This window comes from Xiphophorus maculatus, chromosome 7, assembly GCF_002775205.1.
Source record: "Xiphophorus maculatus strain JP 163 A chromosome 7, X_maculatus-5.0-male, whole genome shotgun sequence".
Lineage (NCBI taxonomy): Eukaryota > Metazoa > Chordata > Actinopteri > Cyprinodontiformes > Poeciliidae > Xiphophorus > Xiphophorus maculatus.
This window is the reverse complement of record NC_036449.1, coordinates 30,767,646-30,795,516: the sequence shown is the minus strand read 5'-3', so window position 1 is coordinate 30,795,516 and position 27,871 is coordinate 30,767,646. Positions and strand designations below refer to the sequence as shown.

The 27,871-nt window shown below is 42.3% G+C and overlaps 1 protein-coding gene across 6 annotated transcripts; it reads right to left on the bottom strand.

The window, feature by feature from the left end:
- Positions 1 to 363: 363 nt before the first annotated feature.
- On the bottom strand, positions 364 to 27,871 carry LOC102223675 (glutaminase kidney isoform, mitochondrial-like). 6 transcript variants are annotated; one of them, XM_023336714.1, is made up of 18 exons: positions 27,384 to 27,871; positions 19,140 to 19,233; positions 18,938 to 19,059; positions 18,586 to 18,715; positions 16,126 to 16,205; positions 14,990 to 15,153; positions 14,251 to 14,309; positions 11,722 to 11,754; positions 11,592 to 11,650; positions 10,299 to 10,365; positions 9,231 to 9,281; positions 8,920 to 9,096; positions 8,713 to 8,844; positions 7,870 to 7,962; positions 2,608 to 2,669; positions 1,369 to 1,445; positions 856 to 919; positions 364 to 786 (listed from the first exon to the last, which is right to left on the bottom strand). In XM_023336714.1, the coding sequence occupies exons 1-18, from the start codon at positions 27,842 to 27,844 to the stop codon at positions 642 to 644; spliced, it is 2,070 nt and encodes a 689-aa protein (XP_023192482.1). In that variant the 5' UTR covers positions 27,845 to 27,871; the 3' UTR covers positions 364 to 641. The 6 variants fall into 6 exon arrangements, with proteins under 6 accessions (XP_023192482.1, XP_005812289.2, XP_023192486.1 ...); XM_005812232.3 differs by having other exon boundaries at positions 365 to 786; positions 19,140 to 19,236; XM_023336718.1 differs by lacking the exons at positions 18,586 to 18,715; positions 19,140 to 19,233; positions 27,384 to 27,871 and having other exon boundaries at positions 365 to 786; positions 18,938 to 19,053.

Here is a 27,871-nt window from a genome sequence, read left to right as displayed (position 1 = left end):
TAAAGTTTGAAAAATCAAACAATTTTCTAGAAAAAAAAATTTAATCTCAAATTTTCTAGAAAAAACAAACATTTCTGAAATTGTTTGACTTGGAAATTTTCTGAGTTTTGAACTGAAACATTTAGACTTCTCAAGTTCAGAAATTTCTGTGTTTTTCTGCAACTCTGAGTGTCAACACTTCTGAGATTTTATCAAAGAATATTTTTATTTTTTTGAAAATTTCTCAGAAATCTAAAAATTTCCAGATTTTTTTTTTTTTTTTTAGCAATTTTCAGACTTTTCAAGCTCAGAAATCTTCCTGTTGTAGAAAATTTTAGATTAAAATTTCTGAGATTCTTTTCCAACATTTTTTTGACTTTTCAAACTCAGAAATGCCCGTCTTCGTTTTTCTAGAAATTTTCTGAGATTAATCTTAAAGTTTTTTGGCTGAAATGTTCTCATCTTTTTGTTTTCCATCTGACCCTGATACTGTCGTAGGTTTCTGGTTCCATCCCTGACTGGATATATTCATATTTAATTAAATATGTGTAAATATACTGTAAACACTGGATTACAGACGCTGCATGAAGCTCACACACATTACATCAGGAAACACAAAGCAAAGCCACTAAAGCGGGTTTTCTCCGGACGATCCGGTGGTTCTACAGGAGGCTGTCCAGGTTCTTCTCGTTGCTCGTCTTGTCAGAACCGTCGGCCGGGTTGTAGTTCTCCTGGTACTGCTGCAGGGCGGCGACCACGTCGTGATGGCCGAACTGCACGGCTTCGTCCAGCGGGGTGTTGCCCCACCTGGCAGGAGGACAGGCTGGACTCAGAACCAGGCCGGACCGGATAATGGACCTGCGGGACGGGTCTCACCTGTCTTTAGGGACCGGGTTGACCTTGCAGGCATCCAGCAGGAAGCGGACCACCTCCAGGTGTCCTGAAAGCAGACAGAGACGCTAACTGGTTCTGCTGGGTAACTGAACGACAATATGGCTGACAGATTTATCAGCTGATCAATTTATTTAGTTTTCGCTTCAAATATGTAAAAATCCTGCCAAACTAGAGGGGTGACCATTCCTGTAACCATGGAGATTAAACCCATGTCGTTTTTTTTTTTATTTTTAAGCAATTTTGAGGCATGATGGAGAAACCTGAAACTGCAACTCAGCAGGTTGTTACTAGGCAACCAAAGAATGACCGAGTTGCTAGGTAACCAAAGAGTAGGTGAGCTGATGCCATCCAACTTAGCTTAGCTAGCTGTGAGAGGTTGCGCGGCTAAAGCCTTCCCTCTGCCTACATCTCCCAGAATACTGTGCGGTTCTGGCTCGTGAATGTTCCTTCAGACATGATATTTTAGATTTTTTAAAGGTTCTGGTTCCGGTTTACCTTCAGCTGCGGCGACATGGAGTGCCGTCCTGGAGTCGTAGTCCCTCTGCTCCATGTCCATGGAGGACAGGGCGAACCTGAAACACACACCCGTCTTCAGCCGCGGTTCTGGACCCGTCAGACCAGAACCAGAACCCATCACAAGTCCGGGTTCTGAACTGAATCGTGTCGGCCGGATTTATCCAATCAGAACCAGTTTGGATTGGAGGTTATCTGTTCAGACCAGCAGGAAAAAGATCCCAGATCCAAACAAAACTGGTTATTGGACATTTAACTTCCGGAAAAAATATAATCTGAAATAAATCTTAAAAACTTGAATATAATCTTCATTCCTCTGAAAGGTTTATGTGAACTTCTGACTAGACCTGCAACTTATCTTCAAATACTTAGCTAGCTCAGAGCTAAATAGCTATTATGCTAACGCACGTGCCGATAAACGGAAGTAGACTATCAAAATAAAAGCTGGGTCTTGAGAAACTGCTGCTGTGGCATGAGGCATCACTGTTACCATCGATTCATTGATAAAAATCAGCATCGCATTTAAAACGGCTCATCCTTTTCTAAATAAATGTAAATGTTGGACAGGAACAGACGAATAGAAAACATGACACGGTCCCCAAAACCCACCTTTTATTTTGGTAGTCCACTTCTGCTTGTTGGCAAGTGAATTTGCATATTATCTAAATATTTATCTCTGGACTACCTAAATATTTAGCTTGCTAACTTCTTTGACCTAATGTGAACGAATATTTAGCTAGTTAAATAGCTCCTTGGTGTTAGTAGCTCGGAGCGTCAATGGCTCCAAACTAAACATTTAGCTTGCTAAACATTTAGCTTGCTAAACATATAGTTAGAGGAAAAGCTCAAAGCTAATAGCTCCCAACATTTACATAGCAATGGCTCCGAACTATATTTAAGTTAATTTTCCACAGCTAAATATTTAGCTTGCAGATTAAATAGTTATGTAAATTTTACAAATGAATAAATAACATGGAAATAAAACTTTAGCCCCTTCATTCAGTCCCGTTAGACAGTTAAATGAAGGAAATGATTACTGCCAATGGATCATACATACAGTCATAAAGTGGCCTCCGGTTACAGCCATCAAAAACAGCAGTAGACATGCGCATTGTGTCGCCACTAGGGGGCGATAAAACGCAAAGCTGCGACAGTGCAGAGCTTCTTGGTTGATGAAGTGAGTAAAACCTTGATATTGGATTCAGCGGGAGAAATGCTCACCTCCTCAGGGCGGAAACGTCTCCTGTGTAGGCAGCGAACAGCAGGTTGATGACAGACTTCACCTGAGGACACAATCACAGACATCAGCTCCACAAACTGATGGCTTCCGGGTGGTGGACAAACCGCTGCAACATGGCGGAGACGGGATGATCCGAGATGATCCGCCTCAAAATTAATACAGTAAACTGTTTGTAAATGTAACAATCCGTATGAAAACCAATAAGATCAGTTTTGTTCACCTCTAAATTTAACCTTCTTTGAAGCGTTGAAGTTAAACAATAGAAATTAATCAGCAGGATGAACATAAATACTGTATGAAGATAGAAAAATCACTATTAGTGATATTAAGAAAAACTAAAGTGCGTAGAACTACTGAACATCTAACAGGCTGTAAAATCTGACCGGTAGACATTTAAAATGGTCCTGATGACGTTCTGGATTCCCAGGAGAAACCTAAAACTGGTTTATGAAGTTTCTACTGGTTTTAGTGGAGTTTAGCCTCTCGTTATAAAACCCAGCTGTCATATATATTCCTTTATTTAACCAGGTTATCTCCGTTGAGATCTAGATCTCATTTTAAAGAGGGACCTGGGCGTAACCGGTCATCACCATGGAGTCAGGATCCCCACAGCTAGTTTTAATCAATCTAAAGTGAAATAAGAAATCCACATTTTCTATGTTTGAATTCTCAGATTATTTCCGTTTTCTGTCTAGAATGAAATTATTTGGATCATTGTCAGTATTTGACTTCTAAGAAAAACTAAGTTTTAAATGTAAATAAAGGAATCAAGTCATCCAACAGCTCTACTCTGAACTCTTCCCCGACGGTTAATAAAAAATAAACTAAAAAGAAATGGGCCCAATAGCAAACCCTGTGGTACCCCTTACTGATGTAATCCCTGAAGCTCCGCCCCCATGATGATGACCAACACAGCTTCAAACACCCAGTAGGAACTAAACTCTCTTTATCCCGGGTGGGTTAAGTTGGAATTGTGGAACAAAACAGGAAGCTGATAGATAAGAGCTTTATTTTATTTAATACATGAGACAAAAATGGCAAAACAAGAAAAATCAAATGAACAATGTAGATGTCATGTCTGCTCCAATCAGCTGACAGGACAGATCATGGAGACTTCATACACATAAAGACTTGGAAATGTAAGGTTTCATTCCTACATTTAAAACCTGAAACACAATTAAACATGAAATCTTTGGTTTGAGTCCAGAAACCTCACAGTTCCAAGTCAGACAGAAGCAGAAATGATCTTCATTCATCCAAGTTGCATCTGTAGTGACCATTTCATAAAGAAATAAAAGGTTCAGCATGAGAATCGACATAAGAATGGAGAAAATAAAAACATTTAACAGTCTGTACAAAACTCAGAATGCAAGATGAGAATAAAAAAAAAAAAAAAAAATGACGAGCAGAAAACAAAACCGGATGATTTTCATGAGAACAATCAGTAACAGATTCAAAAGCTCCGCCGGCGTTAAGCTCACACGGTGAGACGATTCATGAATCAGACTGGAGGGAAAAGTCCTTTTCAGAAAAACAAACCGGGTTAAAGTGTTACAGATTTAACTTTTTATGAGCCCAAGGATTTTAATGGAGCGCATCCTGCAGAGTAGAAAAATTAATTCCTCTAAAAATTTTTTAAAAAGCTGAGTCAACAAATGATTTTTTCCTCAGGGATCCACCTCAGACCAGTTTCTTCCTTCCTAAAGAGACTTAAAATTCACTTCTACGCCAATGATACTGCGAGTTACAACTCTGCAATTTAACTCTGTGCTTCATTTTTAAAAAAATGTTTTGCCTATTTACAGTGAAATCAAGCTGTAACCTGATTTAGCTTCAAATCGTCTCTCAGGGGCCTTAAAGCAGTCGAGGCTTTTGAATCTTTATCTACAGAGAAATAAAAAACAAAAAGAAAAAGAAGAAATGTGACAAAGTAAAAAACGTTTTCATAAATCAGATTTTTTGCTCCAGCAGCGTCTCTGTCTGAACTCAACTCCATCCTAAAACCAGTTGAACGGCTCCAGCACCAACTGGTGCAGCCACCATTAAAGGCTTTCACCCGCAACGCCTTTAGGTTCCTGCAGGGGGCGACAGCAACCGGCCAAAGTTTCCATCCAACACAACAAAAGAATACAGCTGCTGCTCTGAGCATCCAGCAGAACGGATCAGTAATACTGAAAACAGACTGCAGAACCGAGACAGAGACCAGCACCAGAACCGAGACAGAGACCAGCACCAGCACCAGAACCGAGACAGAGACCAGCACCAGAACCTGGAATAAAACGCTGCTGCCTTCGTCTCACCAACAGCCATGAAGAAGAATCAGATCCACTGATAATTTACAGAAAGGTGATACAATGAACAGATTTCAGCTTGTTTTCCTTTCTGATCATTTAGTTGACCTCTGACCCTAGTGGAGGATCATGGGACATAAAGAGGAGTACAGCATTGTGCAAAACTCTTCATCCAGACCAGGTTTAGTCGGACTTTCCTTCCATCTTTCTGAGGATCTTCATGTTCAAACAGGTTTTGATTCTCAATTATGATTTTTTTAATAAAATCCGATTTTTTTCTGCGTTGTGGTTCATGCTGCTATTTAAATGAGACTTTTGTGTGAATGATGTACGACGCCAAAGCAACCTGCATGAAGACGACCGTGGCCTGGAAAAACTCTGAAAGACTGGAAGGAAATCAAACAAACCCAAACCGGATCAGACCGGACCGGGACTTTATCGCAGAGTTTCCTATGAAACTTTAAAACCTCGTTTCTGCCAGTTATTATTGATAAAGCAGCAAAACCTCTGCAGATTTTCTGTAAACCTGTGGGATTCGGAAAGCAGCCAAGAAAAACTCAGAGCTAACCTGGAGCAAAAAGGAAAACCCGGAGCGGGAAGGAAAACCCGGAGCAAAAAGGAAAACCTGGAGCGGGAAGGAAAACCCGGAGCGGGAAGGAAAACCCGGAGCAAAAAGGAAAACCCGGAGCGGGAAGGAAAACCCGGAGCGGCCGGAGTCTCGGCAACGACTGACTGAGGGTTGATGACAACGGAACATTTTTGATAAACTGCACCTTAGAAACAAACACTGCATGATTATTATTGTTTTTTTCTTTCTGGAAAGTGTGGCGGGCATCTATCTGCATTCAGCCCAATTTACTCTGATGTCACTAAATAAAATCCAGTGCAAGCAACAAAAATGTTTTCATTTCTCTGCTGCGTTGGTTTCTGAAAGTAACGACTCAAAATAAAACTAAACTCTTCCAGCAGTGAAAAGAGGCTGTGCACTGCTGCTCAGTTGGCTTAAAGAGATCAAATTAAGCTCTTGGAAAATACTTTTGCTCACTAAAATCATGGTCAGTCACGGTGTCGGTCCAACGCATCAAAATCACACGATAAAATGTTCATGATTAAAACGGAGATAATTTACATTTGACTTTAAATTGATTAAAATAAAAGCAGAGAAATCGACTGGAGGTTCAGGATCTACTGCAGGAGGAAAGAATTAACAGCAGCTGGTCATTAATACGTCAAAGTTTTATGGATAATTTACTTAAATATCACAACTAGGTAAATTTCATAGCTTTAAAATTGGACTTTTCTGTAAAATCCAACAATTTTCAAACTTTTCTAAACAAGATCAGAGCTTATTTTTCTAAATCTTCGTACAAACTGTCAGTTTTCAGAAATTAAAAGCCTTTCCAACAATAACTGAGCCTCCATGCAGACCGCATCAGCATATAACACTTACATTGTTGTGCAAATATCATCTAAAACTAAAATATTTCTGCATATCTGAACATAAACGAGTTCTCTGTGCTCATTGGCTGCTTGCTTCTTTGCCCCGCCCCTTGGAGGCGGAGCCTCCTGTTGACAGAGAAACCCAGAAAACCCGTGCGGTTCTGCAGAATCTGGAGTGAGATGAAGCTGATTGTTGGATCTCAGAGATTCAGAGAAAATATGAACCAAATGAAATAGTAATAAGAGCTTCCCGGCTCGTCCCCATAGCAACCGCTTCACAAGCAATAAATAGTGGTCTACATGCTTTATAAATATAAATATGGGGTGAAGCAGGCGGTGGAGGTCAGGGGTCACTCGGCGACTTTGTCCATCCTATAGACTACAGTGGTGGAGCTGTCCTGGTCCGTCTCTGTGGGAGACACTTTTTTCCAGAGCGGCGCTTTCAGAGCCAGCTCCTGCTGCAGGCTCTCGTAATCCATCGGTCCGAAGATGTGCTGCTGTTCAATCGACACGGATAATCAATTAGTCTCATTACCGATCGCTTGATCAGCAACAACAAAACAGCTGGAGGAGTTCATCATCAACAGCTTGGATTAGAGAGCCACGCGGCTCCGGTGGCCAAAAGGGCAGCGGCGCCACGCTGCGTCGCCCTTTCAACACAAACAGCCGAGGTCAGAGGTCACCATGAACACATCACCAGCCAGGAGCTACGCATACAGGCTCACACACACACACACACACACACACACCCTCTGGTTTAAGGGCCTCACCTCTCCCTAAATATTTAACAAACTAACTAAATAGTTTGTTCCAAACTAAATATTTAGTTTGAAACTGACATTGAAAATTAATGAACATGGTGGAAATTTAAAAACAAACCCCCATTTTCTCTCATGAAAGCCTAAATAATCCAAATAAAGTTTTTGATTAACTGTACAAACGGCATCCCATAATTTACGTTGGCCTGGCAGAAAGCCTGTCGTCATGTGGGGATCCTCAGGGGTCCATCCCTGGTTTCATTTATATGCTCTTTAAAGAACATGGCACCCAAGCCCATCGCTATGGAGACGACCAGCGGCTCTACCCGACGACGGCTCTACCCGACGGTCTTACCGCCTGCAGGATGTAAACCCTCTTCATGAATCTGAGGTCACTGTGTTTTCTAGTCCTGACTCTCTATGACCTCTGACCTTTGATGGCTTATTTAAATCCTCTATGAGGAACCTGGATGTAACTTTTGACAATAATCTGACATTAAATCTAGTTTCCTCCATCTTTGGCTGCTTGTAAAGGTGAAGCCGTTCCTCTGGGTTAGAGGAAACGCCGTCCAGTAAATCTGAGGGCGTGTGAAAACATTTGAACCTGTATGTATAGTTATGACCCTTTGCTGGTCCCTTCATGATGAATGGATGGAAACGTCTGACCACAGTGGCTTGTTTACTTTGGGACGGATCACAGAAACAGACACTGAGGGTTGCCATGACAACCGCTAGCGGACGCGGCGGTCCTTACCCTCTGGTCGCCTCCCTCTCTGCGGGGGTCGTGCTTCTTGGCGAAGTGCCTCAGGTTGTCGTAGTTGTGGAAGTTGAAAAGTTCGACCAGATCCTAAAACGACAGGAAGTCGTAGCTTAGCTTCCATGCTAACCATTAACCGGGACGCCATCACTGATTAAACAGCTGCAGTCCATCGACCTCTGGAAAGTTTACATTCAATACGGAGGATTTTTAAGGGTTTGAGGTTGAAAAATACAAGATTCTTCAGACTATTAATCCAAATAATTTGTTCAACGTAGGAAATCCAGCTTGTTAAACTAAACCAAAATATAGAAGCAAAACCATTTAATATCACCAACTTCACCTGCAGAGTCTGATGAGAGTCTAGAAGCTGAAGTTTGGTCCAGACTGGGTCACAAACATGAAAACAATGTTGCTAGATATGTTTCCTTTTTGGAAATGTTACTAAACTTATCACTAGTTGCTTTCTTGGAAAGAAAAAAAAAAAAAAAGAGCAGCTAGATCCGTCATTAAAAAACAAAAAGTTTGATTTTTTGCACTGAGAAATAAAAGATGCTACGTTTGTTGATATTTCTGAAATGGTTTCCAGCAACGTCTGAAAAGCTGCTAAATGTAGCAATAGAGTGTAAGTTAGCATCAGTGGTTCTGTCGTCCTGACCACACCCCCTCTGCTCCGCCCGAGGCTTGGCCACGCCCCCACTCCTCTTGGCCACGCCCACTTTTGGTGGACTGTTTCAGACGGTGTCGGGGGCGGGGCTAAGCTTTCTCATCAGGTCCAGTTACTCTAACCTGATCAAACGTCCTGCATTAATACAACCAGCAGGCGGGTTCTGTCCGTACCGTGCAGAACTGAATTCCTCGGACCGAGTTTCCCAGTTTGTCCAGCGGCGGCGACCAGCACATGATTCCCATCACGTTGGGAACGACCAGAAGGATTCCTCCGGCCACCCCGGACTTGGACGGCAGTCCGACCTGCGGAGGGAGGGGCAGCAGAGCGGTTAGAGGAGCGAAACCACCTGGAGCGAATCGGGTCGGACCGGGCCTCACATGGAAGGCGAACTGTCCCGAGAAGTCATACATCCCGCAGGAGTGCATCAGGCTCAGCGTGTTCCTCACCGCCTCGGGGCTCAGCACGCGCTCACCCGTGATGGGACAGATGCCGCCGTTGGCCAGCGTGGCGGCCATGACGCTGGCGCTCTCACAGGTCACCTCGATGGCGCACAGCTGGAAGAACAGTCAGCAAACAAAATGGAGGACAAAAATGAGCTGAAGAAACTGGTCTGACCTTCAAGGAGGAGAGAAATAACAGAGGGTAATATTCAGCCATTCATATTTTATACTTGTAAATAAAAACTCACCTGGAAGTAAAGGTCCAGGACAGACGTCATGTCGGTTCCTTCAGGGAAACACTGCAGACAAATATTAGACAGTTTACCACCAGAAAAACTAATAATACAGATGAAATATTCATCATAAACAGCTTCATAAAGAAACCTTCCGCTGATGTTTGGTTCAGTTTTTATTTATAAAAAAAGGAGACGATTCAGTGAAATGTTATGTTCCTAAACTGGACAAAGCTTTTAAAACCCTTCGTGAAACTTTGTGATGTTTGTTTGAAAGCAGGAAGACGACGGATCTCTGAGTCTTTTAGCAAATGGGCGTGCCGTGGTGGCGTAGCGGTTAGCGCGACCCACGTTTGGAGGCCTTGAGTCCTCGACTCGGCCGTCGTGGGTTCGATTCCCGGACCCAGTGATATTTGCCGCATGTCTTCCCCCCTCTCCTGTCAGCCTACTGTCATATAAGGGACACTAGAGCCACAAAAGACCCTGGAGGGGTAAAAAAAAATTAGCAAATGTTCTGATGTTGATATTAGATGTGAAATCTGTTACAAAATGTTGGTGTAAAAATTAACCCTACATTTACTTGAATGACAATTTGAAAAAAAACAAAAAAACTTCCAGGAGTAATTTACTGTGTGTTATGAAGTATTGCTAATCTTGAGTCTAATCTCTGGATCCTCGACTCGCTGTGAGAAACTTTAATAAATGAAGAACAAACTTGTTTTGATCAGAAATCAGTTCCAAATTTTACAAATACTTATTTTGGAAAGGTGTTGAATTTGTTATTTTGTGAATATAAAATTTAGTTCTTCATTTTAATCTTTAAAATAGAAGAATTTGGACAATTATATCTGATACATCGTTTTTAAATATTAAATTAGAAAGTATCCAGCTATTAGTTTGATTTTTGATTTAAACTAATTACTTGTGAGGAGAAAAACGTTCCTCTATGCCGATCAGACAATCCACCACGTTCACCAAGCGTAGATTAAAACTGCGTCGCCACAAGGATAAATTGTAACATATTGTGCAGTTTTTCAGTGTTTCCAGTTTAATGAAACTTCCTGATATTAGCAGATGGCCGACCTTCTTCTCCTTCAGGTAATATCCGATGGCGAAGTTTCTGTCTCCAGACTCGCGCTCCGACTGGAATCTGTCAGAGGGGAGAGAGTTACAGGAAGCATGGAGGCGTCGGTTAGCGCTGCCAAGAGGCGGCGAGGAGCTCATCATCATCATCATCACATGATGATGATGTAACAGGAGCCTCAGGTGTTTACTAGAAAACACTCCCAGCATGCAGCAGAAAGCATGCAGGCAGCCGCCATCTTTCCATAAACCAGTTCAATCACATGACAGAACGGCCGAATGTTGGAAACCAGGAAGAATTCAAAATAAAAGAGGATTTAAAAATTGAACAGAAAAACTTTCAAAAACAGAATTAAATGAGCAGATATTCTTGTAAAAAACAAATAAAAAAATAAAAACAGGAAAACTGCAGGTTTTCTTTCCTCAAATGCATGATTTGATAGCAAAAAGACAGAAACATTAAAAATGAAAAACAGAAAAAAGTAAATCAAGTTGTTTTAACGTCAAAAGAAAATATTATATCTTTAAACAACTGAAATGTGTCTGAATCCTGACGATGCTTCGTCCTTCACAACATGAAATAAATTTCAGAAACGACGCTGTTCGTATTTTTACACCTCAGTGATTCACAGGTCAAAGTTCAAATTGACATAAATTCATTAAACCTGGAATTATTCGGGTTCTGGAATAAAAATGAATGAAAAAGCAGCAAGAAACTCTGGAGGAGAATCGATCAGCGCTGCTGAAACAATCAGATCAATCAGTTCACAATGATCATCAACTAATTTACTAATTGATTAGTCTTGGTATTTAGATTCAAAAATAGACAATGTGCTAAAAAAAATAAAAAATATATGGTTAATGTGCCAATTTTTGTATACAATTAATCAGAATAATTGACGACTAAAATCTTCGTTAGTTGGAGCCAAAGCTGAGCTTCTCAGCGGGGCAGAAAAAATAAAACATGATTTTCATCAACATGGATATCAGTCCCATGTTAAAACTGACTTCATCTCCATTCTGAGACGCTGTGTTAAATTTTCAGAAACACGGCCGTAAATGTTGATAAAAGGACAAATTTATTCCTGTAAATGAAATGCTGAACTCTGATGTGTGATTTCTCCCTCTGCAGTGATATTTTAGAAAACCATCCAGGACTTTCACTCAGATAATCTGGGATTAGCAATCTGGTTTTGGCTTCCTTATAATTTTCAATATTTCAGATGTGGGTCCAGATTTTCATCCCTGCTGATGATAAATATTATTGTGTGTTGATTAAACGCAGAGACTCACGTGGCGTTGCTGAACCCGACATACTCGTTTCCTGCCATCTTTTTCAGAAAGGACATGACCTGGAAGAGAAACGGAGCTGCTGATAGGCTGCTGACCGGATGCGGGGAACATTTAGGATCCGATTACTCACATAGTCAAATTTCTCTGCGTTGCTGGCAGTTTGCTGCAGAGAGAACAGAAGAAGACAGTGAGAGGAGGTCCTCCAGCAGGGGGCAGCAGAGGACGCTAACTGCTGACAGGTTAAAGCTACAGAATTAGAAATTATTTTATCACAAATAAAAACCTAAACGCTGCAGCTTTGCCTCTATAAAGTGACGTTATAATTATGATTGTTTCTGAATTTAAGGAGAGAAAAGTCTGCCTGCAGCTGGAGGAGATTTTAGTAGATTAGCTAATCTAGAACAACCAGATTGGCAGTGTGTGTGCGTGTGTGTGTAGGCGTGTGTGTGCGTGCATGGTGTGCAGGTGACAGCTGGGTTTCTGCATTATTTGTTACGATAATGCAGGTGTGGATGCGCTGAAGAGGTTATCAGCCCAAACAGATGGGGAGGAGGATGGAAAGAGGGAGGAATGGCCCTCACTGCCTCAGGAAAACACAGCAACAACAATCTGCACACATGCACATGTGAAGAGTTAAAACTGAGCGAGCTGCACTCAGTGGACTGATCTGATCAGTCTGATCGGGCTGTCTGCACGCTGTCACAGATGGAGGTGTTAACAGTCACTACATGGCTCTAACGGCTGATTGGAGGAGAGGACAGAGAGAAAGGAGGGAGAGTGGGGGGGTCAGAGGATAGATATGGAAAAGGAAGAAAAAATTACCAACGTCATTTGACCTGCAGCAGCAGTCATTATTTCCCACAGTTCCTACGTCTGGAAAATATGCAACATACACACAAACAACAACATGTAGCCTTGAAGCAGCAGAAACACAGTGAGGGGCCGAGGCGGGCGGCGGCCCCGCCGTCACCCACCGGCGGAAATCCAACCAGCTACAGGCTAAACATCAGCTTCACTTCAAAACTTAGAAACAAAAGCAAACAAACATTTTAATCAAACATTACTGGCTGGTTTTACTTTGCCGCAGATTCAGAAATACTTTTAGAAACAGGTGGGGGAGGGCCCGGTTCAGGGGCTGCAGAAGTTCAGGGGTCAATTCAGCTGCAGTGCTTATGCTTCAGAAGCAGTGCTGGGCACCCATCTGCTAACATGCTAATAGCAGAGCTAATTTTTAGCTTAGCGCTTTAGCATTTTAGTCTAGCTTCCGCTACATTAATTTTTCAAAATAAATTTACTTGGCTGTTTTATAACCATCCAGTTGAATCAAGTTTGACTTTAGTTTATCATTAATCATGCTCTTATTTTGAAGAGGATGAAGATCATTTCAGCTGCCATTTCCTCTCCTCTGTTTTTATTCACTAATAATTTCACTTAAAGCAAGAAAAAAAATAAAATACAGAAAAATACAATATTTAAGGCCATTACAGTTATAATGTCAAAACTAAATTGGTGCTCAGGGTTATAGAAATTAGCGCCTTAGCATTAGCATTTCCTATATGTTGTATTATAACGCTCTAGCATTAGCTCCTGTTAAATACTGTGTTGGTGTAGCGCTGCAGCGTTAGTGGAACTTGTTTTTATAACTAGCTCTTTAAGGTTAGCACAACCAGCTTCTCAGTTAGCGGTGCCCACCACAGTTCAGAAGCCTAAACACCAAACACAGCAGCATTAAAGCCGTAAGATATGATCTAATTTATTTGATTTAAAACAAAAGAGAAACAATCAGTCCATCTGCTGCTTAAATAAACTGAACTATTGATTATTGCAGGTATATTATTATTAATTAAATATAAGTTTATACAGGAATTCCTGTGCAGAATTCAATACAAAGAGTCTGGTTAGCTAGCCTGTAGTCTGCTGCTTTACAGCGATGCTGCTATTAGCATTACCATGTTAATAAGAGAACTGGGCTCATTTTGTTTTCACGATTCAATCGTTGATGCTGCAGTGAGTTTGACCTAAGAACCATCTAGATGCCCAGAAGAATCCATTTGTGTCTGATTAGGTGGTTCTGAAATGCAGCCTCTGAGTCGGGATTTGACCTTCTCAGTGAAACCAGGTCCCCGTTTCCTGCAGCCAGGTGTGGAGCACAGCAGAAAAACCTGGCGCCTCATAAATCACTGGAACCTTTCCGACCCGACAAGTACAGGAGGAGCTGCTTAAACGCCTCCTGCTTCTATGAGCAGCTTCAAGATTATTTCAGGAATTTAAAGTCCTGTCTGGTTTAATTTAGCAACTACATGTTTGTCTTTTTAATGCAGCATTTATTCCAGACTTGTGTCTCCTTTGGGGACACCAACAGTCTGCTGCAGAGACTTTGGTTATTTTCAGATGCCAACAGTAGCCGAGGCCTCTAAACGCCCAGAGGAGCATCCGAGTGTCGTTGGTTTTATTTATATCCAGGAAGGCTGAGAAATGCTGCGAGTCAGAAATATCCAAACTCAGCAGGAGAAAAGCAGCAGAAATCATCTAAAGTGGTTAAATCAGGAGATTTTAAACCTTAACAGTCAGCAACAAACATTTCTGCTATTCATCATCATTTTTAATCTGGAGTAGAAGCTCAGAGATCCCACCCTTCACAGATCGATTCTGCTTTTACCTGAATGAGCGACGTGCAAACGATGGCTCCGGCGTTCACCATGGGGTTGTGGGGCTTATCTGCCAAAACAACAGGAGTTCAGTTAGTCGCCGTCACAACAGGAGCTCACAGGAAAATCAGCAACAAGCGCAGAACAAACAGACTCAACACGGCACAAATAAAGTAAAGGAATGAAGGGATTCATTTAAAACAGAAACTCCAAAATCAAAACTTTTCTACAGGTTTTAAAAACCAAACGAGCCAGGTTAAATTAATACACTTCATTATGTATTTATTTTTAATTATGTCCTAATTTATTAGTCATTTTAAATTTTCATTATTCGCATTACATATTTTATTTGCACCATCATCATTTTATTATTTTGATTTGTATCACTAATATTTTTCTTAGTTATACTATGCTTTTAATTTTTACAATTTGATTATTCTCATTCTTATATGTATTACTACATGTTCATTTTTTCCATTATATTTTATATGCAATGTCACTTTATTTTTATATTTTTACTCTTAACCAGATGTTAAAACACCTGGGAAACCAAGCAGAGCTGCGGGATCTGGAAATCCAAGCTCTACTTTCTGTCAAACTGATTCTAGACGCAGCTCTTTGCTTCCGACAACCAATCAACACAGGAAGTGTTTAGTGCGAGTTAAACCACGTCCGGGGAGAAAACGGCGACATTCCTGTCTCTACGCAGCAGCAGGAAGCAGATCCGGTTCTGGCCCGGTAAAGTCTCACCGTCTTCGTTCAGGAAGAGTTTGTTGAAGCGCAGGCCGCTGGGCTCCTTCCCGATGAAGCTGTGGACATACTCAGTGCCGTGGTCATGAACCGCCACGGCGTACTTCAGAGGCTTCACACAGGACTGCAGGCAGAAAGGGACCTTAGTGTCGCCCACCGTGTGCCTGTGCAAAAACAAAACCACTCATTAAAGGTCAACATGCAGCAGTAGGTTAAATAACCAGGATCCTTTAAATAGGCCAATAAAAATAAAATAGGTCACAACTTCATAACAAGACAGTTTTATCTTTATGGAGTCGTTTATCCACAGACACACGCTGAGCCAATCAGAAAGCAGCTTCAGGTACACACCGCCATTAATCATTGATCAGTACTGCTGCGAATTACCTTCCTGTACAAGTTTCCCAATTTCAGAGAAATAAACGCCTTTAGACGTGAAGTCTGATGTCTCCAGGTGAGGACATGATGTCCTGAGGACAGTAAAGCTGCAAATGGGAGAACTGGGCCAGGAACAACTAACATACAAACATTTGTTCTTGGACAGTAAACTAAGCTTAGTAACAAAGGCCACTTAAAAGTGTTATTTTGCATAAAATACTTAATTTCTAACATAATGAACATATTTTTGCTCACATACTGTGTTCATTTCTGACTGAAATACTTTATTTTATGCTTCTATACCAAGTATCGTTCAGGTACAATTACCGCTGCTAAGCTAGCGCAGCAACTAGCATGCTAGCGCCGAAATGCTAACAAACTAGGAACTGTTATTTAGCTCACAGTCTACATTAGGCTAGTTAGTACAATAACAAAAAATATATGATAAACACTTGATGGAAATCATATCCATGAGGTTAGTGATCGTCATTAACCTGCAACTAAAACGGAAACTCGAAGATTTCTTCAAAGCAGAGCAAGATGTAGCACCGCCACCGTGTGGTGTAACTGGGTACAACACCTCATTAAATACTTCTCGTTATCAATAAAAACTAAAACGTGGTGCCCTTTTATTTTATGATTTTGTTGTTGCCGGATCATGCTAATATGTATCTAAAGACATAAAGCCCTGTTGATCCTCTGTCAGGTAAAATGTGGCGTTTCAGTGGAAAACATTGAGTTGTTGCTGGAAGTCTCACCTCTGTCCATCGACGGTGCAGAGCGAGACGGCCCACAGGTCCGGGCTGAACTTGGCAAGCTGAGGAATGTAATCTGCTACCTGGAAAAAGAGGCGAGGCCAGAGTGAGAAAGGAAGGCATCGCCTTTCAGCGCTGAGGTTCAGGGTTCAGAGGAGCGCCTCCGACAACAACAACCCGTCCAATCTGCTTCTGCAGAGGAGAAACGGACAAATCCGCCCAGAGACGACCAAAACCAGCCGCTGACCTGAAAAACTAGGTACACCCCATGAGCCACATGACTCTCCTGTTTCCAACGTTTCCTAAAGGTTCCACCACAGCTTTTCAATCAGGACGAGTCTGGACTTTGACTAGGCCATCATTCCTCCACCACAGTACTGATATGCCGTGTCTGGTTTCCTCCATCTTGGTCCAACGCGTCTGGTCTCCTCTGTCCAGAGGACATTGTTCCAGAAGTTTTTCATCCAGCGCAGCTGCTAACCTCAGTCCAGTTCTTGTTTTAATTTTATTTTTTTATATTTGATCATTTACTTAATTTAGATTCTTTATTTTTTATCACCTTCCTAAAATAAAAGCCTGTCATTTTTTGTCAAAAGTTTCTTCTTTGCCTTAAAGGTCATTATTTTAGGAAGCGGATTATTTTTAACTTAAAAAATAATAATAATTTTTTTTTTTTTTTTTTTATTAGGTTTTAACATCAAAATACAAAATGTACAAAAATATATGAACAAGATATGTAAACTTTTTTTTCTATAACAGAACCGAACATAAGTCGTACAGAACACATGGATAAGCCTTCCCAAATAAAATCCAGAGGAATAAGAAAAGGAAACAAGAAAAAACAAAAAGTAGATATGTTAGAAGAAGAAATAAAAAAGACATTAGTCTTGTGTGCAAAGTACAATGATATAAATATAGGTCTTAATAGTGAAAGAAAGAAAAAAAAAAGGGGTGGGGGGGAGGATTTAAGAAAAAGGTACATCAATGGGTATTAATGACAAAATAAATAATTTGATAAATAATATGATAATGTAAATAAAAAGGTCAGGCAGAAGCAAAATTTAGTTGGGCACCATACGGGACGGCAATGTCCGAACAAAATCAAAAAACGGCTGCCAAGTCTTTAAAAATTTAGTTGTGGAACCTCGTAGGGTAAATTTAATCTTATCAAGTTTACTAAAGTGTAAAGCATTTTTAATCCAGATTTCAAATGAGGGAGGTAAAGCTGATTTCCAGCACAGCAATATTCTACGCCTCGCCAACAAAGTGAGAAATGAAACCAGATCAGCCTCAAGTCTTGACAAAGAAACCGTCTCAGAAAGTACACCAAACAATGCAGTTAGTGGATCAGGCTGGATGGACATATGAGCTACTTCAGACAAGGCTGCAAAAATGTTTGTCCAATATTGCTTTAGTGATGGGCATGACCAAAACATATGGATCAGTGAGGCAGGTGTTTGATGGCAACGATCGCATTCCGGACTAACGTTTGGGTATATTTTAGAAAGCCTGGCCTTAGTCCAGTGAGTGCGATGCAGGACCTTACACTGAATTAGTCCGTGTCTGGCACACAGTGACGAACCATGAACACGGTAAAGAATTCTATCCCACAAGTCATCTGGAAACAGAAAACCCAAGTCCTCTTCCCATGCCGCTTTGATTGAGAGAATTGGGGACTCACGAAGACAGCACAATCTCTCATACAAACATGTAATAGGACCCTTTTTCGGTGGGGAAGGTGACAGAAGATTATCCAAATCATTAACAGGAGGTTTAGAGGGAAAGAGAGAAAAAATAATAATAATTTAAACTTTAATTTTGTTGTAATTTTTTCAGTGGTTTTACTTTTATTATTTTTGATATTTTACTTTCTTGCATTATTTTTATTAATTGTATTATCTTTGTGATTTTTAAAATAAATTTTTAACATTTTTACTTTATTATATTTTTAACTTTCTAATTAATTTTTATTTTTGAATGAATTAATCTTAAACAAATAATTATTAATTTTTATCTTGGGAATTATTTTCCTCTCTGGGGAGTTCAGATGGTCTTGCGATGACCTTTGACCCTTCCCCAGCGTCTCCTCTAGGGTCAGTGGGACCTGCTGATGGAGGTGTGAACTCTGCTGATGTCTTGTGGCAGCATCAGGGGTGTACTTAGTTTTTCCTCAGGCGGCGCTGCCATTGCGGCTCCATCTGAGTGCAACGTGTGAATTTTCCATGTTTTAGTCAGCAGGTTTTGTTCTCAGGCTGCAGCAGCAGAACATCCTGCAGCGCTGTGTGAAAGTATCAGCTCTCTGATGCTTCTGACACGTCTGAAGGGCAAATTTCTCCTGTTTCAATCCCAGCAGAGAGCAGCAAACCCAAACCAGGCCGACGATTATGAATCCGAATGCAGAAAATAAACGATAAACATGAAAAAGCAAAAACACCCCAAAACCTGACGGCCGTAGGGACACACCTGCCCTCCAGAGAGGTTTTTGGCTTTCTCATAAAGCTGGTCAATATGGGAGGTGAAGGACTGGAAGTCGGGGATGACGAACTTCTTGCGGAAGGCCTGAGTGAGCAGGACAATGTTGCTCTGGACACACCTGATGAACAGAACCAGACAGCATGCTGAGACAGCGCGGCGGCGCCATGCAGCTGCAGTTTGCCGACCAGCTCAGCCACTCTGAAGTCTGACAAACTGGGTGAGAGTAAAAACTGATGCAGAGTGGAGAGGCACAGCCAGAAAGTCGTCATTTCTGCTGTTTCCACGGGAACCGGGTCTGAGTGGAACAACCCGCGGTTCCGGTGAGTCCGGCGGGCCTTACTTCTTGAACAGGTGGCGGTCCAGCGTCACGCCGTCTGGAGTCTTCTTCAGCGTCTCCTTCAGTATCTCCATGCACTCCTTCAGGCGGGGGTCTCCGCTCCGAAGCCCAGTGGCCTTCAGCGCCTGGCTCACAGGGTCAGAGGTCGGTTACAAGGCTCTGCTAACAGGAACTACAGGAAGGAAGTTCTGATTCAGGAACTCACTGTGAGGAACTTGTGAGCTGGAATCTTCTCTTGACCTTCAGCGACCGTGTAGAAGAGCAGATCCTCCAAACTGGGCAGGATTCCTGGATTCCTCCTTCTGACAGCAACAAAACAGAGGAAAACTCATCTGCTTAATGACTGGCTAGCACCGCTAACTGAGCAACACACACAGGCTAATAACAGGGAGAGTACTAGCTAACATTAGCTTTGGATAGGCTAACAACTAGCATGATGGATAGTCTTCTTCCTCAGCTGGCCAATAGCAAAGGTAGGCTAGTATTATCCTTGGATAGGCTAATGTTAGCACTAGAAAGGCAAACGTTAGCCTTGGATAACCTAATGCTAATACTAGCACTAGATAGCCCAATGCTAGCATAAAGTAAACTAAATTAAAAGTGTGGAATAAAACACTACACTATTTGAAACCTAGTTGGTGATTATTTAAACCTCTAATGTGTTTTTTTATTTTCATTTTCTTTAAAGAATAAAGTAGGAGTGGCAGGTGACCAGCCTGGGCATGCTAGCTGTTAGCCTGTCTAGTGCTAGCCTTAGCCTACTTAATGCTAGTGTTAGCCTAGTTAATGCTAGTTGTTATCCTAATGCTAGCACCAGACAGGCTAAGAGCTAGTATGCCCAGGCTGGTCACTCTATACTTGTAGTTTTTTCTTCAGAGAAAATGAAAATAAAAATCCATATTAGAGGTTTAAATAATCACAAACTACACTGAACAAAAATATAAACATGTCAAATATTGTTGCCATGTGGAGTAACGACTGTAAATGAGCATTGCTGACATTTTATTGTACCAAAGTAATATTTCTTTTGAACTGTGTATAATATTTAATCCAACTTCCTGTCAGTGAGCGTTACTCAGTGAGTTGTTGTTTTACTCGGTGCATTGTGGGACATGTCCACTGGCTGGTCAGACAAAATGAGCAACAGCTGGACAATCCTTGGCCTGGACAATAAAAGGCCCCGAAATGTCACATTATGTCAGAAGTCATAAAGCCTCAGATGTTATGTTGGAGCCGTTGGCATGTTGGATGCAGGACGCCGTACCGACGGTCCGATAATGGTCCGTCAACAGACTGCCTGGGCAGTCTGTTGGCCCAGGCAGCAGACTGGGCCAACAGACTGTTGGCCCAGTCTGTTGGGCCAACAGACTGGGCCCAACAGTCCCAGTCTGTTGGGACTGTTGGGACTGTCTGAGATCGTCTGAGGATCTCAGACGATCTCAGAGATCGTCTGAGATCCTCAGACGATCTCATCCTCAGACAAGGATGAGATCCTCCTCATCCTCGTCTGACCGCTCAGCACCAGACGGCCACGTCGGCTCGTCCGTCTGAGGATCGGCTCAGACCAGCGACACTCAGCTGATGAGACTATTGGTCTGAACAACAGACACATTGTTCTGCCTACGGGAAGCCAACTGGGTCAGAACCAGATTCCTCAACCTGATCCTGATCATGTTCAAAGGACCGTCAATCTGCTACAAATGGCTGAACCACAATGTCATCAATGCTGATATTGATAACATCAATATCAGAAGGTCAGTAATTACTGAAAATATATTTTGAGTTTCTCTATATGTTGCGTAACCCAAATGTTCATAAAACTCTAATATTTGACACGGGGTGTTTATATTTTTGTTCAGTGTAGTTTCTAAATGTTTGATTTTAGAGTAGAAACACGTTGACATTTATAAACTGGAGCCAATTAAAGATGCTGCAGGTAGTGAAGTATTTTGTGATCGTCCTTCAGAGGAGGAAAGTTTTCATCTTCAGTTTCAGGTTCAGTTTTAAACCAAAACAGAGGAAACACTGACAGGAAAGAAAACAATGAGCAGCTCAAGACTTTCCAACTTCCTTTTACTCTGTCAAAACGTGAACTTTAAAAATCTGCAGGCATGAATCAGCTCAGGCTAAAACACTTAAATTAAATTAAATGAAATGAAAGAAGTAACCACCTGGGCGTGGCGTGGTGGCGTAGCAGTTAGCGCGACCCGTATTTGATAATATTGTTGTTTTGACAACATTTTCAACTGACAATGGAAAACTTTAAAACTTTAATTTTCACTGGATCTGTGAACTGAAATGAAGTGAAACACTGGAAATGGAAAACATTTAAAATAGAAAATAAAAGGAAAAGAAAACCTCAAACGACTGAAACATAAATAAAACTGATCATAATCATAAAGTCTCTGTACACGGAAAACCACTGAGCTCATTTTCATTTATATCGCAGTTCATTGATTGATTATTGCTTATTGGGAAACACTTAATGGTGAGAGTGGAAGATTATTTTAGACTTAAATAATCAAAGTTTTGATGCTTTTAATCAATAAGTAAATATTACATAAACTTTTTAGTATTTGACGAGTTGATCAGGTATTCTGATCTAGGCTTGATTTGATTTGTTAATTTCTATTAAAGTTAAGATGAACAGTTGGATGGATGGATGGATGAACAGATGGATGCTCTGTCCTCCATCTTCCTTCCAGTTCTGGTCAAACCTGCTGGTTTCCTGGACTCAACCAGCAGGTTTGACCTTTTGACCTCTTGACTGACCAACTCGTTGCTGCAGTAACCGACCGCGCACTGACCGGCCGCCGGCTTGTGGGAGGAGTCAGAGGACGTTTGGGTCGGGTTAAAACAGAACCGGTCCATCTGAGGTCCTGTCTGAGCGCGCTCAGTGAGGACAGAGACACTGAAAGATTTATGACATCACAAACGACTCGCAGGCTGAAAATACAAAACACACCAACGACCTTCACGGTTCCCCTGGACGACCTTCACGGTTCCCCTGAACGACCTTCACGGTTCCCCTAGACGACCTTCACGGTTCCCCTGAACGACCTTCACGGTTCCCCTGGACGACCTTCACGGTTCCCCTGGACGACCTTCACGGTTCCCCTGGACGACCTTCACGGTTCCCCTGGACGACCTTCACGGTTCCTCGCAGCCCGTTCAGATGGTATTTGGTAACTTTTTGTCTGCAGCGTTTGGTTCTGCGTTCCAGAGATTCCTCGCTGCTGCAGGCGGATTAATAAAGTCAACATGGCTGCTGATCCATTCATGCGTTCATCCAGCTCTCATCTGCACACATTAATACTCTAAAGTTATTGATTATGGAGCAAATTTCAAACCAGAGCTGAAACTCAATGATTCTGATGATTAATTGAATTTTTCATTTAACCACGTTTCCTTTTCTAAAGTAAAACTTTGATTATTAAACAGCATTTCGTTTTTTATTTACTATTATTTTTCTTAGATAAATTAGATTTATTATTTAGTTTACTAGTATTTCAACTAATCAGATTAATCGCTTCAGTCCTGCATAAAACCACAATAAAATGGTCTGAATGAGATCAGTCAAGTGTCAAACGGCCTAGTCAAAGCAACCTGATTTTCTCAGATGTTGTCCATCCAACCTGAATACGAGTAAAAACTGCAGATGTGGGGCGTGCCGTGGTGGCGTAGGGGTCAGCGCGACCCACATTCAGAGGCAACATGGCCTCGACGCGGCTGTCGCGGGTTCGACTCCCGGACCCGACGACGTTTACCACATGTCTGGGTTCGACTCCCGGACCCGACGACGTTTACCACATGTCTGGGTTCGACTCCCGGACCCGACGACGTTTACCGCATGTCTGGGTTCGACTCCCGGACCCGACGACGTTTACCGCATGTCTGGGTTCGACTCCCGGACCCAACGACGTTTACCGCATGTCTGGGTTCGACTCCCGGACCCGACGACGTTTACCGCATGTCTTCCCCCTCTCCTTTCCTGTCAGCCTACTTTGAAAAAAGACTCTAGAGCCCCCCCAAAAAAACTGCAGACGTGTAATTAATATTTATCATCCACTTCCAATTTTAGCTCTGAATGATCTTAAAAACACAATAATAAAAAATGTTTTGTAAATTTGAGCTTATTGAGGGAACCTGTTTGCATTGTGCTCTTATTTTGAAGAGTCAGAGCAGGAAGGTGGAGCAGCCATGCTTTGTTTTGGCCTCTTTGTTTCCAACACAAAGAGGCCGATCGGTTTGTTTATAGGGGATCAAACCATCGGAGCGGATCTAGAAATACATTTTCTACTCTGTGAAAACGACGAATCTGAACCTGAAACAGAGAAGAAGAACGCGCCGATAAATCGATTGGAGATCGGGAATCAACAAATACGGACATGAGAAACCGATTTTATCTGACTGAAATATCACCACACTGCTGCCAAATCTGGACATTCTGCACTTTAACAGTTATTAATCAGTTAATCAATAATCATCTCTGTATTGATGTTCAGTTTTAGTTTCTCATGTTGGTGTCAGAAGCTGCAGATTGATCCTTTGATCTGTTATTGACTTTTAGAAAATAAAATGTTGATTTGATCATTTAATAAAGGAATCAGATTATTTATTTGCATTTTTAATATTATATAAGAAATGCTTCAGTGGTTAGATGAAAATTCTGCAGAATAAATAACTTTAAAAAAACTGATTAATCGATTAATCATTAGAATAATCGTTTACTGAAGTAATCAATGATCCATTGTGTATTTACTGATTTGGTTTTATTAGTTTCTGTTAATCGATCAGCTGATATGAGGAAACTTTTCCGTTTTATCAGAATCCTCTTGTGTTTTCCACCATGCAGCAGCAGCAGTTTGCCACGCTTTGCACATTTCCCAGAATGCAAAGCTGTTCTGCTAACTCTCTCCACTCCAGCAGAGTAAACACTCCACGCGTTGCCACGGTAACCAGCTCGTCCAGAACGTGTAAAAACAGATCGGACCGAGCCCAGGAACCCGGCGGTCGCCTGGAAACCAGCAGAGGAAGGGAGGCGCAGCCATCAGATCATCAACAGCCTGCCTGCGCCCGCACCCGCCTGCGCCCGCCTGCCTGCGCCCGCCTGCCTGCGCCCGCCCGCCTGCGCCCGCCTGCCTGCGCCCGCCTGCCTGCGCCCGCCTGCCTGCGCCCGCACCCGCCTGCCTGCCTGCGCCCGCCTGCCTGCGCCCGCACCCGCCTGCGCCCGCCTGCGCCCACCTGCCTGCCTGCGCCCGCCTGCCTGCGCCCGCCCGCCTGCGCCCGCCTGCCTGCGCCTGCAGCAGTCCGACCATCAGAGGAGCCGTTGGTTCAGCATATGCGACAAGTTATGGCGAAAATAAGTATTAAATTGTTTTCAATGATAACTAGATAGATATACATGCATTGTCCTGGTTTCAAGTTTAAAGCAGAGACTATTTAAAGCTGCAGTCAACTACAACACGGCCGTGTTAATCTCATTAACCTACTAAACCGCTAAGTCAGGATGTCACACAGCTGTTAATAGCAAAGTGTCTGACGATCTACGTCATGATTCTATGTTGCTGATTAAATAAAATTATATGGTAATGACTGTGTATACTTGTCCGTCAGCTCAGATACACCAACTCTTCAAACCTGGACTAGATTATTTTACAACAGCTGGAAATTTGGTCTTAAAGGGGCAGCATCACGTGTTCCCCATTTTACAACATTTGGTTGGAATGTCGGGTTGCATTTTGAAATGGTTCACCTCTTACCTGGTTGGCAGAACTTTTAGTGTGTCAGTGGGAAATGCAGTGTCTGATTCTGCAGAGCTTTTGTGGGGTGTGCCGCAGGGATCGGTCTTGGGACCTGTTCTGTTCCTGCTGTACCTACTTCCTCTGAGCAGGGTCATCCAGAAGTTCAGTGATGTGTCCTATCATCTGTACGCCGATGATCTGCAACTGTACTGCTCTTTCAAGCCAAGTGAGCCACATAAACTTTGCACTCTCACTAGTTGTTTGGCCGAAGTGACAAAATGGCTCACTGAAAACAGCCTGTTATTGAACTCCAACAAGACCGAGACCTTGATTGTTGCTCCTGACAAATTAAGCAGCACCTCGGAAACTTGAGCTGCACAGTTAAAAGCAACCTGGGTGTTTTCATGGATGGAGCGATGTCTATGGAGCGGCACATAAATCAGCTTGTTAGGAACTGCTTTTTCCAAATTCGGAACATTTCTAAACTTCGTAAGATGGTGACTTATGGTGAGCTTGAGATGATTGTTCATGCTTTTGTCTCATCGAGATTGGATTATTGTAACAGTCTGTTCACATGTCTTAACAAGAGGGAGTTTGCGCGTCTGCAGGTTGTACAAAACTCTGCTGCACGCCTGCTCACTCGCACTCACAGGAGGGAACATATTACACCCATCCTCAAAAGTTTGCACTGGCTGCCTGTATCTTACAGGATGCACTACAAAATCCTGGTACTGACTTTTAGAGCTCTTCATGGACAGGCGCCAGACTATATTAAGAACCTCATCCAGCCTTATGTTTCGACTAGGAGCCTCAGGTCGTCCAGTCTGAACTTGCTGATGGTTCCTTGGACCCATTTTAAGACTCGAGGAGACAGATCTTTTAAAGCTGTGGCGCCTCGCCTCTGGAATGAGCTACCTTGTACCATTTGATCTCTGGATTGTATAGACACTTTTAGGAAACAACTTAAGACCCACTTTTTTAAACTTGCTTTTTAGCTTAATACTGTGTTTTATTGTTTTGTATGTTGCTTTTAATTTATTTTATTTTTTACACTTTGTGCAGCACTTTGTGACCCTGGTCTGTGAAAAGCGCTATAGAAATAAAGTTTACTTACTTACAGCTTAACAAACAAACTGTTTCCTTCAGTTGTTATTAAAATGCTATTTATATCAAATATGACTTTAAAGAAAATGTACTTCCTGATGTAAAGGTTCAAAATTGTATACAAGAATTAACTGGTGGAGCTGCTGATCCAAGATTCACTTTTATTTCTAGGAATTCAGGTAAAACCATCATCAATATCTGTATTGGTCCCAATATTGACAGTAATTCTAGATCAGTGTTCCAGATCTTAAGCACTTTCTGAACCATTTAAAAGGTTTTTTTTTTACCCCTCCAGGGGGGCTTTTGTGGCTCTAGTGTCCCTTATATGACAGCAGGCTGACAGGAAACAAGGAAGGAGAGGGGGGAAGACATGCGGCAAATGTTGTCGGGTCCGGGAGTCGAACCCGCGACGGCCGCGTCGAGGACTCAAGGCCTCCAAATACGGGTCACGCTAACCGCTACGCCACCACGGCACGGCCTTAAAAGATTTTTGAGAGTTTCTTTATTATTTATCTTCCATTGGCTGCTATCTAGACCTGTCACAATAATCAATAAATTAATAAATCATGACAAATAAAAACAAACTGAATAATTTCCAATTGCATAACTTGTTTTTCTCTTTCTACTAAAAACTGGATGATAAAGGTTTCGGTCTGGACCTTTGCTCTCAGCTTGTTTGCAGATATTTCATAATTCATTTTATTTGTTGTTTCTGTTGTTCTTTTTTAATTTTTTTGGATATTTAAATTCCAGTGTTAAATGTTCATTAGAATTTAAAGTGATTGATTTTGAAAATGTGTTCTTGCATTATTTTGACATTAACATTATATTACTTAAATTGTCCAGTAAAACTCATGCCAGGCCGACTGTTACCCTCCTGATTGGCTGATCTAATTAAAGTTGTGTTGTTTTAAGAGTTTGGCCCAGATTGTGAAGCTATTTGTGTGAGTTATCAAATTTATTTTTTAATTCAGCAAATTTATGTCTGTGTTTACAAAAGTTAACGTTTTAAGTCAGTTCAGCCGTTTTTGCTGTATCGGCTGGTGCTAAACCTCAGATATCGGTATTAGAAGTGAAAACAGTGGATCGGTGCATTTGGATGTCAAATATAACAAATAATATGTATTTTAGATTTTAAACTCCTAAAATGTTGTGTAATAGCCCTTTATCCCAGCTCCAACTCGCAGGCTGACTTCAGAGCAGGAACACGCTGGGGGGTAATAAGCGCTCTGATTGGCCAGATGGAGAGATAATGGGGTTAATTTAACGTGTTGCGGTTTTAAATGAAGCTCCAGACAGAAATGAACAACAGGTGCGGTGGCCGCCGCTGCTACCCGGGACAGGCCGTTACACTGCCTCCAGTCCGCGTTACCACCGCCTACACTGGTTCTGATGGTTTCATGTTATCGGACGCCACCATATGTTCATATTCTAACTGGGAGGAGGCAGCTTTACGGGTTATTCATGACATTTTTATTCAGGCGGTGAAAGGACGCCGCATCCGCTCATGTGCGTCATGACTCACCGTGACCCCCGCATAACTCCCTTCCCCACTAACATAACCCTCCTCCTCCGGGAGAGAGAAAACCCAGCAAACGTACTTGTCTCCTTCGGCCCCATCCTTCTTCAGGTGTTCGTCCAGCTCCACGGTGGATGCGCCTTCTGTTTTCACGCAGTAGGAGCGGCGCGGTGCGGCGCACGGCGCGGTGCGGCGCGGCGCGGCAGCAGCGGCGGCAGCAGCATCACTGGGAACAGAACCGAGGCAGCGGTGGTGCCGGGGCGCCGGGTACCAGCTCTCCTGGGTGCGGCAGGGGAAGGGACGCTTCACGGTGGCTTGAAAACACTCCTTCAGGACTGTGGAGAACCTAAAATGTAACATCTCAATCCTGTCCGGCTGTGGGGGAGAAACGTGGGTCCTAACGAGTCGGTCTGGAGGAGCTGCTTCTCGGAATGAAGAGAATCTGGGCGGCGATGAGTCACGCAACAACTCGCTCCACACATAAATACCGCCGTCTGGCCCCGCCCTCCTCTGCTCTGATTGGTGGAAACAATTCCGCTTCATTCTTTTTCTTATGAAACACGTGTTACA

Bases quoted from the DNA above. Each gene is read 5' to 3' on its own strand.
- LOC102223675 (XM_005812232.3), bottom strand. From the start codon at position 27,844: ATGAAGCGGAATTGTTTCCACCAATCAGAGCAGAGGAGGGCGGGGCCA. The intron at 19,060-19,139 runs GTGAGTTCCTGA...CCTGTGAGCCAG, and splicing joins CAGCTCACAAGTTCCTCACA to GCGCTGAAGGCCACTGGGCT. The intron at 11,651-11,721 runs GTGAGTAATCGG...TTTCTCTTCCAG, and splicing joins ACGCAGAGAAATTTGACTAT to GTCATGTCCTTTCTGAAAAA.